General features: G+C 44.3%; 1 protein-coding gene across 1 annotated transcript in view; it reads left to right on the top strand.

The window, feature by feature from the left end:
- Nucleotides 1–13,439, top strand: part of LOC115079676 (myosin-IIIb-like) — a gene marked incomplete in the record, with an annotated part of 167,255 nt that overhangs the window by 80,076 nt on the left and 73,740 nt on the right. The window contains 1 exon segment of the mRNA XM_029583432.1: nt 9,831–9,933. Within this exon segment, the coding sequence (XP_029439292.1) occupies nt 9,831–9,933 (103 nt within the window).

Genomic DNA, 13,439 nt, shown 5'->3' with positions numbered 1-13,439 from the left:
GGATAAGCACAGAGGATCTCAGGTGATGAAGAAGAGAAGGGAAAGCCTGGGATAAGCACAGAGGATCTCAGGTGATGAAGAAGAAATGGGAAAGCCTGGGATAAGCACAGAGGATCTCAGGTGATGAAGAAGAGAAGGGAAAGCCTGGGATAAGCACAGAGGATCTCAGGTGATGAAGAAGAGAAGGGAAAGCCTGGGATAAGCACAGAGGATCTCAGGTGATGAAGAAGAGAAGGGAAAGCCTGGGATAAGCACAGAGGATCTCAGGTGATGAAGAAGAGAAGGGAAAGCCTGGGATAAGCACAGAGGATCTCAGGTGATGAAGAAGAAGAGAAGGGAAAGCCTGGGATAAGCACAGAGGATCTCAGGTGGTGAAGAAGAGAAGGGAAAGCCTGGGATAAGCACAGAGGATCTCAGGTGGTGAAGAAGAGAAGGGAAAGCCTGGGATAAGCACAGAGGATCTCAGGTGATGAAGAAGAGAAGGGAAAGCCTGGGATAAGCACAGAGGATCTCAGGTGATGAAGAAGAGAAGGGAAAGCCTGGGATAAGCACAGAGGATCTCAGGTGATGAAGAAGAGAAGGGAAAGCCTGGGATAAGCACAGAGGATCTCAGGTGATGAAGAAGAGAAGGGAAAGCCTGGGATAAGCACAGAGGATCTCAGGTGGTGAAGAAGAGAAGGGAAAGCCTGGGATAAGCACAGAGGATCTCAGGTGATGAAGAAGAGAAGGGAAAGCCTGGGATAAGCACAGAGGTGATGAAGAAGAGAAGGGAAAGCGTGGGATAAGCACAGAGGATCTCAGGTGATGAAGAAGAGAAGGGAAAGCCTGGGATAAGCACAGAGGATCCCTGGTGATGAAGAAGAGAAGGGAAAGCCTGGGATAAGCACAGAGGATCCCTGGTGATGAAGAAGAGAAGGGAAAGCCTGGGATAAGCACAGAGGATCTCAGGTGATGAAGAAGAGAAGGGAAAGCCTGGGATAAGCACAGAGGATCTCAGGTGATGAAGAAGAGAAGGGAAAGCCTGGGATAAGCACAGAGGATCTCAGGTGATGAAGAAGAGAAGGGAAAGCCTGGGATAAGCACAGAGGATCTCAGGTGATGAAGAAGTGAAGGGAAAGCCTGGGATAAGCACAGAGGATCCCTGGTGATGAAGAAGAGAAGGGAAAGCCTGGGATAAGCACAGAGGATCTCAGGTGATGAAGAAGAGAAGGGAAAGCCTGGGATAAGCACAGAGGATCTCAGGTGGTGAAGAAGAGAAGGGAAAGCCTGGGATAAGCACAGAGGATCTCAGGTGGTGAAGAAGAGAAGGGAAAGCCTGGGATAAGCACAGAGGATCTCAGGTGATGAAGAAGAGAAGGGAAAGCCTGGGATAAGCACAGAGGATCTCAGGTGATGAAGAAGAGAAGGGAAAGCCTGGGATAAGCACAGAGGATCTCAGGTGATGAAGAAGAGAAGGGAAAGCCTGGGATAAGCACAGAGGATCTCAGGTGATGAAGAAGAGAAGGGAAAGCCTGGGATAAGCACAGAGGATCCCTGGTGATGAAGAAGAGAAGGGAAAGCCTGGGATCCCTGGTGGTGAGGAAGAGAAGGGAAAGCCTGGGATAAGAAGAGAGGATCTCAGTGGTGAAGAAGAGAAGGGAAAGTCCGGGATAAGAAGAGAGGATCCCTAGTGTTGTAGGTGTAAAGGGAATGGTCCTTATCTTTTGCATTACTCTATTTCTCCACATATTAATGGATCAAGGATGATGTTATTGGGGCAGTGTTGAAACTGAAGGGGAATGTTGAGAGAGCTTTCTAAACAGGAGACAAGTACTGTAAGTGATTGGAGGTGTTAAATGCAATACAACCTACCCCTCAAAAGAGACAGTAAAGGAGTTTGCTTAATATTGGCTTAGGCAATCTCTGTTCCCAGTGGGCTGCCATCTATTGTCTAGAGGTAGATTGGGAGTGCTATAGACGAACAGAAGGTGGAAGATGGGGCATCAGTGTAAGGGAAATGTGAAGGTCATGTGAAGTGCAATGTGATTGGGATAGGACTCAGAATGGAAAAGGCAGTGTGGAGATCAGGGGGAAGAGGTAAGAACATAAAAACCTAAGACTTGCCATACTGGGTCAGACCAAGGGTCCATCAAGCCCAGCATCCTGTTTCCAACAGTGGCCAATCCAAGTCACAAGTACCTGGGAAGTACCCAAATATTAAATAAGTCTCAACTTAGTATTCCTTATTAATTAATAGCAGTTAATGGACTTCTTCTCTAGGAACGTATCCAAACGTTTTTTTAAACCCAGTTACACTAGCTGCCATAATCACATCCTCTGGCAATTAATTCCAGAGCTTAAGTACGCGTTGGGTGAAAAAGAATTTTCAATTTGTTTTAAATGAGCTACTTGCTAACTTCATAGAGTGCCCCCTGGTCCTTCTATTATCTGAGAGAGTAAATAACCGATTTACATTAACTTGTTCAAGTCTTTTCATGATTTTGTAGACCTCTTTTATATCTCCCATCAGCATCTCTTCTCCAAGCTGAACGACCTCGTTAGCCTTTCTTATAGAGTTTAGGGCTGTTTAACTTGGAGAAGAGGTGGAATAGGAGGGTTGAGATTAGATATTAGTTTAATTGATTGAGAGGGAAGAAGGGTTATAGATAGAAAAGAAGTGGTAGCAAGGTGGAACAGCCATATAGGAGGCTGGGTAAGTGGAATTGAGGTTGGGTATGGTAGATGATGGGGTTGGAAAAGGATAGTGGAGGGTAGGAGCAGGGGACGGGTGGAGCTGTTGTGCATTGAGTTGGGTTGAATCAGAGGAGAGGAAAGTAGTAGGGTCAAAATGGGAGAGTGCCTTCCGGGTAGAAGTGGGGTTGGTATGGCAGAGAATGTGGAGAGACAGGGTGGAGAGGGGAAGTAAAATTAGAGAGCACAGGTGAGATGGGGAGGGTGCATTAGCAAAGTGGCATTGGGGTTGTAATATCAGGGTGAGAGAGGGCTCTTGGGCAGAGTGTACTTTGTAGCGGCAGGGGTCAAGTGATGTAGAATGGTGTGGCATGGTGTATGAGCTGGGTCAAGCTAGGTGGTGGGGTAGGGGTGATTTAGGAAGGTGTGGGATTGTGTAGGATCACTGGGAGGGACTGGATAGAATAGTAGTGTCAGTATGATGATTGAGTGGGGCAAGGTCATTTGGAAAGGAGTAGGATACAATGGATGAAGGATGTGGTGTAGATTAGGAGAGTCCTGGGTGGGACAGGATGGGTGGGAATAGGATGGATGCAGATTCAGATAACTTTATTAGCATGACAGTTTTACAGGTGCTGTGAAAGTGATGTACAGAATGATAAAAATGTAGGAGAGGAAGGGAAAACAATTAGAAAATGGTAGGATGGAGTAGGAGAGTGTGGGGTGAGACGGACAGTGAAATGCTAAGAGAAATTAGGGAAGCTAACCAAATTGGTAGTGCAGTAATAATGGGAGACTTCAATTACCCCAATATTGACTGGGTAAATGTATCATCGGGACACGCTAGAGAGATAAAGTTCCTGGATGGAATAAATGACATTTTTATGGAGCAAATGGTTCAGGAACCGAAGAGAAAGGGAGTAACTTTAGATCTAATTCTCAGTAGAGCACAGGATTTGGTGAGAGAAGTAACAGTGGTGGGGCTGCTTGGCAATATGATCATAATATGATCAAATTTTAATAACCATGCTTATTAAGTCTGTCGTAAATCCGAGTTTGTTGACTGTTATTTGTTATTTGTAATAATTTTAAGTCGTTCTCAGCTTTATCTATAAGTTCTTACGAAGTTAGCCCTGTTATTTGTACCCTTTTTTCGATGTAATTTCCAACTTTGGTTCTATGTAAACCGACGTGATATGTACCAGTACATGAACATCGGTATATAAAAGCCTTTAAATAAATAAATTTGAATTAATGACTGGAAGGGGAGACAGTATGTAAATCCACTGCTCTTGTGCTAAACTTTCAAAAGCGAAACTTTGATAAAATGAGGGAAAATACTTAGAAAACAAAGTGTGCAAGAGGCATGATCATTGTTAAAAAAAAATACCATCCTAGAAGCACAGTCCAGATGTATTCCACACATTAAGAAAGGTGGAAAGAAGGCAAAACGATTACCGGTATGGTTAAAAGGGGAGGTGAAAGAAGCTATTTTAGCCAAAAGTTCTTCATTCAAAAATTGGAAGAAGGATCCAACAGAAGAAAATAGGATAATGCATAAGCTTTGGCAAGTTAAATATAAGACTTTGATAAGATAGTTTGAGAGAATTTGAAAAAAAGTTGGCCATAGAGACAAAAACTCACAGTAAAAACTTAAAAAAAAAAAATATCCGAAGCAGAAAGCCTGTGAGGGAGTCAGTTGGACCGTTAGATGACCGAGGGATTAAAGGGGCACTTAGAGATGATAAGGCCATCGCGGAAAGATTAAATGATTTCTTTGCTTCGGTGTTTACTGAAGAGGATGTTGGGGAGGTACCCGTACTGGAGAAAGTTTTCATGGGTAAAGATTCAGATGGACTGAATCAAATCACGGTGAACCTAGAAGATGTGGTAGGCCTGATTGACAAACTGAAGAGTAGTAAATCACCTGGACTGGATGGTATACACCCCAGGGTTCTGAAGGAACTCAAAATTGAAATTTCAGACCTATTAGTAAAAATTTGTAACCTATCATTAAAATCATCCACTGTACCTGAAGTCTGGAGGATGGCTAATGTAATCCCAATATTTAAAAAGGGCTCCAGGCGCGATCCGGGAAACTACAGACCGATTAGCCTGACTTCAGTGCTGGGAAAAATAGTGGAAAGTGTTCTAAACATCAAAATCACAGAACATATAGAAAGACATGGTTTAATGGAACAAAGTCAGCATGGCTTTACCCAAGGCAAGTCTTGCCCCTCATATCTGCTTTACCTTTTTGAAGGAGTTAATAAACATGTGGATAAAGGTGAACCGGTAGATATAGTATACTTGGATTTTCAGAAGGCGTTTGACAAAGTTCCTCATGAGAGGCCTCTAGAAAAAGTAAAAAGTCACAGGATAGGTGGCTATGTCCTTTCTTGGATTACAAACTGGCTAAAAGACAGGAAACAGAGAGTAGGATTAAATAAATGGGCAATTTTCTCAGTGGAAGGGAGTGGGCAGTGGAGTGCCTCAGGGATCTGTATTGGGACCCTTACTTTTCAATATATTTATAAATGATCTGGAAAGAAATACGACGAGTGAGATAATCAAATTTGCAGATGACACAAAATTGTGCAGAGTAGTTAAATCACAAGCAGATTGTGATAAATTGCAGGAGGACCTTGTGAGACTGGAAAATTTGGCATCCAAATGGCAGATGAAATTTAATGTGGATAAGTGCAAAGTGATGCATATAGGGAAAAATAACCCATGCTATAATTACACAATGTTGGGTTCCATAGTAGGTGCTACAACACAAGAAAGAGATCTAGGCATCATAGTGGATAACACATTGAAATTGTTGGTTCAGTGTGCTGCGGCAGTCAAAAAAGCAAACAGAATGTTAGGAATTATTAGAAAGGGAATGGTGAATAAAACAGAAAATGTCATAATGCCTCTGTATTGCTCCATGGTGAGATCGCACCTTGAATACTGTGTACAGTTCTGGTCACTACATCTCTAAAAAGATATAATTGCGATGGAGAAGGTACAGAGAAGGGCAACCAAAATAAGGGGAATGGAACAGCTCCCCTATGAGGAAAGGCTGAAGGGATTAGGGCTGTTCAGCTTGGAGAAGAGACAGCTGAGAGGGAATGTGATAGAGGTGTTCAAAATCATGAGAGGTGTAGAACGAGTAAATATGAATCGGTTATTTACTCTTTCGGATAATAGAAGGACTAGGGGGCACTCCATGAAGTTAGCATGTGGCACATTTAAAACTAATCGGAGAAAGTTCTTTTTCACTCAATGCACAATTAAACTCTGGAATTGGTTGCCAGGAGATGTGGTTAGTGCAGTTAGTGTAGCTGGGTTTAAAAAAGGTTTAGATAAGTTCTTGGAGGAGAAGTCCATTACCTGCTATTAATCAAGTTTGTTTATTTATTTATTTATTTATTTATAACTTTTATATACCAAGGTTCAATTAACAGAATTAATTATCACTTTTGGTTTACATTACAACCAGCAAACGACAACAATGACATAGTCTTGTCTTACATTGAACAAGGTGGAGAAACATGGATAAGCATAACTTGGGATAAAACAGTGAAAGTTTTTTGAATTACATTGAACAGAGTGGAGATAAAACTTGTAAAAACAACATATGGGAGAAGTTGAAGTGAAAGCGTGGTGAGATGTACTCGAAGGGTGAAAAAACCGGTATGGCGGGGTTGGTTAAAGGGGTGAGAAGGGGATGAAAATGGCGGCTTTGTTACAAATACTTAGGATACTTAAGGGAACGCTTAGGTCAGGACAGACAGGTGGGGCTGAGGAGGAAAAGTGGTTATGGGAAAGCTTGGCCAAACAGCAGTGTCTTAAGTCTCTTCTTGAAGGTGATTGGACATTGTTCAAGCCTTAGGTCAGGTGGGAGCAGGTTCCATTGCTTGGGGCTGGAAGCGGACAAAGCTCTTTTGCTTAAGGACGTTTTGATAGTAGATGCTTGAAGAGTACCTCTCTGGGCTAGTCTTAGAGGACGGGAGGAGGAGTGGAGTTGCAAAGGAATTGTGAGGTCCAGTGGAGTGATGTTGTGAATGGCCCTGTGAGTAACTGTTAATAGTTTATAAAGGATTCTGAACTTTATTGGGAGCCAATGTAACTTCTTTAAAATCGGGGTTATATGGTCCCTTTTATTGGATTTTGTGAGAATCCTTGTGGTTGTGTTCTGTAACAACTGGAGCGGCTTAACTGAGATATCTGGCAGGCCGTGAAGAAGTGCATTACAATAATCAATTTTTGAGAAAATGATAGATTGTAAGACTGACCTGAAATCCTGGAAATGGAGGAGGGGTCTTAGCCTTTTTAGAACTTGGAGTTTGAAGTAACACTCCTTTACCGTGTTGTTGATGAAGCCTGTGTAGCTCATTTGGCTGTCCATGATTACCCCGAGGTTTCTGACTTTGGGGGAAAAGGAAGGAAACACTGACTGTTGTAGGTTGTTTAGCGGTATGCTACCATCTTGTGTGATTAGTAGGAACTCTGTCTTGTCGGCGTTGAGTATCAAATTGAGGTTCGAGAGGAGGTTATTAATGGAGAGTAGACAGGCGTTCCAACGGAGAACGGTTTTTTGCAGAGAGTCGGTAATCGGTATCAGGATTTGGACGTCGTCTGCATATAGGTAATGGGTTAGCTTAAGCTCAGAAAGAAGTTTGCAAAGCGGGAGAAGATAGATGTTGAATAATGTGGGGGATAACGATGATCCTTGTGGAACTCCAAGGGTGGAGATGAAAGAGGGGGATTCTTTGCTGTTGATCTTGACTTTATATTGCCTATTCTGAAGGAAGGATTTGAACCAATTTAGGACAGTGTTTTTGATGCCGAATTACGTTAGTCTTTCAATGAGACACTGATGGTTCACTGTGTCGAATGCGGCCGATAAGTCTAGGAGAATGAGCAGGCAGGGCTGTTTCCTTTCTAGGTTCATGAGGATGTTGTCTGAAAGAGAGAAAAGGAGGGATTCCGTATTTCTAGCTTTACGAAATCCAAGTTGTGCTGGAGAAAGGATGTTGTTATTGTCCAGGAATTCGGAGAGTTGTTTATTGACTATTCTTTCCAGAATCTTAGCGATGATTGGAAGGTTTGCAATCGGGCGAAAGTTTGCTGGGTTGTCTGTGGAGAGGTTTGTTTTTTTTAGTAGGGGTTTTAAGATGGCAAGTTTGAGTGGGTCTGGGACATGACCCTGGGCTAAGGAGGCATTGATGATTTGCGAGATAGGCTTGGAGACTTCACTGGCAATCGCTATGAGAAGATTGGTTGGAATTGCATCCAATGGGTGGGAGGTTGGCTTTAGTTTCCTTAGTAGAGTTTCTATTTCTAGAGAGGAAGTAGATTCGAATTCCTCAAGGCATGCCGTATGAGGCGATGAGGCAGTGGGTAAGAACATAAGAACATAAGAAAATGCCATACTGGGTCAGACCAAGGGTCCATCAAGCCCAGCATCCTGTTTCCAACAGTGGCCAATCCAGGCCATAAGAACCTGGTAAGTACTCAAAAACTAAGTCTATTCCATGTAACCATTGCTAATGGCAGTGGCTATTCTCTAAGTGAACTTAATAGCAGGTAATGGACTTCTCCTCCAAGAACTTATCCAAACCTTTTTTAAACACAGCTATACTAACTGCACTAACCACATTCGCTGGCAACAAATTCCAGAGTTTAATTGTGCGTTGAGTAAAAAAGAACTTTCTCCGATTAGTTTTAAATGTGCCCCATGCTAACTTCATGGAGTGCCCTCTAGTCTTTCTACTATCCGAAAGAGTAAATAACTTAGTAATTGCTTAGACTTGGAGATGAGAGGCGGAGCTACGAGGAGAGGATGTGGTTGGCCAGGAGATGTTTTCACTATGCAGGAGGCAAGTAAGTTAGCTATTTTATCCTTGAAATAGTTGGCAAGTTCAATGGATTTGAGTGCTGCTTTGTCATCTGGAATTGCTGGAACTGGTGGTTTGGTGAGCGAAGAAACCAGGGAGAAAAGGGCTTTTGGATCAAAGATGAAGTTGTGGATTTTCTGGGAATAGAAATCTCTTTTTGTCAGAAGAATGGCGATCCTGTATTGGTGCATGAGAGATTTAAAAGACGATAGGTTTGAGGACGAAGGATTCCTGCGCCAGTTCTGTTCCCTTTTTCTGAGTTCATGCTTAGAAAATAGCCACTGCTATTACTAGCACCAGTAGTATGAGATAGACTTAGTTTTTGGGTACTTGCCAGGTTGTTATGGCCTGCATTGGCCACTGTTGGAAACAGGATGCTCGGCTTGATGGACCTTTGGTCTGACCTAGTATGGCATTTTCTTATGGAGCAGGAGGGTAGGCTGGGGTAGGCTGCATTAGGAGAGACTGGAGTGGAGCAGGAGCGTAGGATGAGGAAGGTTGCATTAGAGTGTTGGCTGGAGCAGGAGGGTAGGATTAGGAAGGTTGCATTAGAGTGTTGGCTGGAGCAGGAGAGTAGGATGAGGAAGGTTGCATTAGATTGTTGGGTGGAGCAGGAGGGTAGGATGAGGAAGGTTGCATTAGAGTGTTGGGTGGAGCAGGAGGGTAGGATGAGGAAGGTTGCATTAGAGTGTTGGGTGGAGCAGGAGGGTTGGATGAGGAAGGTTGCATTAGAGTGTTGGGTGGAGCAGGAGGGTAGGATGAGGAAGGTTGCATTAGAGTGTTGGGTGGAGCAGGAGGGTAGGATGAGGAAGGTTGCATTAGAGTGTTGGGTGGAGCAGGAGGGTAGGATGAGGAAGGTTGCATTAGAGTGTTGGGTGGAGCAGGAGGGTAGGATGAGGAAGGTTGCATTAGAGTGTTGGCTGGAGCAGGAGGGTAGGATGAGGAAGGTTGCATTAGAGTGTTGGCTGGAGCAGGAGGGTAGGATGAGGAAGGTTGCATTAGAGTGTTGGCTGGAGCAGGAGGGTAGGATGAGGAAGGTTGCATTAGAGTGTTGGCTGGAGCAGGAGGGTAGGATGAGGAAGGTTGCATTAGAGTGTTGGGTGGAGCAGGAGGGTAGGATGAGGAAGGCTGCAGTAGAGTGTTGGGTGGAGCAGGAGGGTAGAATGAGGAAGGCTGCATTAGGAGAGTGTGGGATAGAGGAGGATTGGAGGGGATTTGGTGTGGTGGTGGGAATGTGTGTGCAGATTGTACTCAGTGTCTCTTTATTTGCAGGTACATTAACCAGACATATGGGGATGCAGAGCAGGCTGCACATTGGAGGGAGAAGTACCAGGGTGTGTGCAATGCTATGGACATGGTGGGCTTCCAGGAGCAGGTATGTTCTCCTGCCTCACGGAGATGCACATGGTCTCATGCATGCACGTGTACTTCAAGGGCTGGATGCTTTCTCTGTTTATTGCCAAATTAATCCATAGGTTAAGGTCATTTAATAGCTCCCCTCATAGCAGTAACGTCTGTAGATTGACCTCACCATCGTTTGCTTTGAAAATCTTTGGTGCTTGGCTGAGTATTTGCACAAATTCTCTCTTTGGAAGGCCTCATTTCCACGCTTACACTTCCTTGCATATTGTTTAAAATAGAAAAGTGAGTGCCTACTCTGCTCTTCCCCTGCACGCCTGTCTGCTGTTGGTGTAAAAGTGTGCGTTTATTTGTAGACACTCGCAGTGCTGGGGAAGCAGGACGGGCTGGAAGTTGCACTTCTTGGGCTGTTGAAGTCCATGCAGTGTTCCCAGCACTTTCTCAGGTTTAGGGAGAAGAATTTTGATGGAAGTGGGGGGGGGGGGGGGGGTCTGGATAACTGGGTAAATGCTCCATGTTCAGAATGCACAGCATGCGGTTCCCAGGATGTTCCCAGGTGATCTGTCTGGGTACTGCTGGAGCATTACCTACGAGGTGCATGGCCACCTGCTACTGAGAGCTCTGAGTGGGAAAAGGCAGGAGAGGAATCCCCTTCTCCATCCCTGGGTGCTGGTGCGCATGGTCTCTGCTCACACTGGGCTGAGTTCTGAAGCATTTTCCCCATAGAGGATGAATGCCTCCAGGTGGATTTTCAGCCCCCTAAGTCCTGCAGAGAAAGGGGCAACATCCCCGGGGGATCTCATGAGCGTTAGGGACCTGTGTGCAGAAGGTGTATCCTGTAACGTTGCACGACTTGTTTAGCTGCATAAGAGCCCTCTATTTAAATGCAGTTTGTGTTACCTTCTATTTCAGTATCACCTTCTTTTCTGTATGTGTAGAAGCAGGCATGTAACTGTCAAACGCTACTACAAACCCTGCGTGGCCTGGTGGCAGGATCCCACAGATTCTGCTGCTCTCGCTGCTCTTTCTCCTCTCCGTGCTCACTTTTTCCTGCTCATTCTTTTATGGTCAGTCTCGGATTTTCCTTCAGCTTTGGGAAATGTGTCTCTCTGATTCTTTGTGTTTTGCACAGCACAGGAGGAAATGCATTGCTGTTTCTGTTTCTCCAGTGTCTCATTGCAAACGGAGTCTGGCTTTTGGGGGTTTCTTCTAGCGGGGCAGCAGTTGTCCGGCTTGTTCTGTTTTCCCAGCATTGTTTATTTATTAGTTTTTTTATACCGGTGTTCAATTTGGAATATCACATCGGTTTACATTGTAACTGTATTCAAGAAGTAAGGGCTTCCTGTTTTACATTGTAATATCAATATAGTCTTATTTAACATTGCAAATTATTCTTATTTAACATTGTAATTAACTTATTTAACATTGCAACTTTACTATTAAATTCTTACCAGGAGATTAAACCTGAAACAGAGACTGCAGTACATCCTACGTAGCGTCTTTGGAAAGGATGTTGTATGGGTCATTTACGACAATACGTCTTGTTGAGTGTCTTGTCGTATAATAACATGCATATTGAAATGTGACTTATATGTCCTTATCTAGTGTCGTTTCGCATGGTAGCATTGGCAGGGGTATTAGGTGGTTGTTGTGAAAGCTTTTTGGAAAAGCCATTTTTAAGTTTTGTTTTGAAGGTTTGCATTGTTGTTTCTAGCCTTAGATGTGCTGTGTTACAGGATTCCCCTGTACATCATAAGCTAAAGGTTTCAGTTGATGTTCTCTCTGATGGTGTTGCTGTGCTGTGTTACAGGATTTCTCTGTACATCATAAGCTAAAGGTTTCAGTTGATGATCTCTCTGATGGTGTCACTGTACTGTGTTTCAGGATTCCTCTGTACATACTGATCTATAGGTTTCATACATAGAAACATAGAAATGATGGCAGAAAAGGACCAAATATTCCATCCAGTTTGCCCAGCAAGCTTAGGGTAGTATCTGCCACGCATTCACCCCCGTATTTATCAGTTTCCCAGATCGTAAAAATCAGGGCCCTTATTGTTGCTGCTAATTCAGCTTTTCCTCTTTTCCCTCTGCCATTGAAGCAGAGAGCAATGATGGAGTTGCATCAACAGTATGAAGGCTTATCGGTTAAGGGTAGTATCTGCCACACCAGCAAGTTACCCCCATGAGAAGGCTTATTGGTTAAGGGTAGTATCCGCCACACCAGCAAGATACCCCCATGAGAAGGCTTATTGGTTAAGGGTAGTATCCGCCACACCAGCAAGTTACCCCCATGAGAAGGCTTATTGGTTAAGGGTAGTATCCGCCACACCAGCAAGTTACCCCCATGAGAAGGCTTATTGGTTAAGGGCAGTATCTGCCGCACCAGCAAGTTACCCCCATGAGAAGGCTTATTGGTTAAAGGTAGTATCCGCCACACCAGCAAGTTACCCCCATGAGAAGGCTTATTGGTTAAAGGTAGTATCCGCCACACCAGCAAGTTACCCCCATGAGAAGGCTTATTGGTTAAGGGTAGTATCCGCCACACCAGCAAGTTACCCCCATGAGAAGGCTTATTGGTTAAGGGTAGTATCTGCCGCACCAGCAAGTTACCCCCATGAGAAGGCTTATTGGTTAAGGGTAGTATCCGCCACACCAGCAAGTTACCCCCATGCGAAGGCTTATTGGTTAAGGGCAGTATCTGCCGCACCAGCAAGTTACCCCCATGCGAAGGCTTATTGGTTAAGGGTAGTATCTGCCGCACCAGCAAGTTACCCCCATGAGAAGGCTTATTGGTTAAGGGTAGTATCTGCCACGCCAGCAAGTTACCCCCATGAGAAGGCTTATTGGTTAAGGGTAGTATCCGCCACACCAGCAAGTTACCCCCATGAGAAGGCTTATTGGTTAAGGGTAGTATCTGCCACACCAGCAAGTTACCCCCATGAGAAGGCTTATTGGTTAAGGGTAGTATCCGCCACACCAGCAAGTTACCCCCGTGAGAAGGCTTATTGGTTAAGGGTAGTATCTGCCACGCCAGCAAGTTACCCCCATGAGAAGGCTTATTGGTTAAGGGTAGTATCCACCACGCAAGCAAGTTACCCCCATGCACTCTTTTCATTTCCATCCTCTAGCACCTAGGGATCCGCAGTGTTTATCCCGTGCCCCTTAGAAATACTTTCAAAAAGGTTTGTTGATTGTGCATCATTGAAACCTTTTAGGTATCTGAAGGTCTGTATCATATCTCCTCTGCATCTCCTCTCTTCCAGGGTATACATATTTAGGTCCTTCAACCTCTCCTCATAAGTCATTTGATGGAGACCTCACACCATTTTGGTCGCCCTTCTCTGGACCGCCTTCATACTATCTCTGTTCCTCCTGAGATACGGTCTCCAGAACTGAGCACAGTACTCAAGGCGAGGCCTCACGAAGGACCTGTTTCAGTTCACAGTCTCTGATGGTGTTGCTGTGCTGTGTTACAGGATCCATTTGTACATCCTGATCTAGAGATGTGAGTTCATGGTCT

The sequence above is a fragment of the Rhinatrema bivittatum genome, chromosome 1 (genome assembly GCF_901001135.1).
Source record: "Rhinatrema bivittatum chromosome 1, aRhiBiv1.1, whole genome shotgun sequence".
NCBI lineage: Eukaryota > Metazoa > Chordata > Amphibia > Gymnophiona > Rhinatrematidae > Rhinatrema > Rhinatrema bivittatum.
Note: the sequence above shows the minus strand (reverse complement) of the source record. Positions and strands in the feature narration are given on the sequence as shown.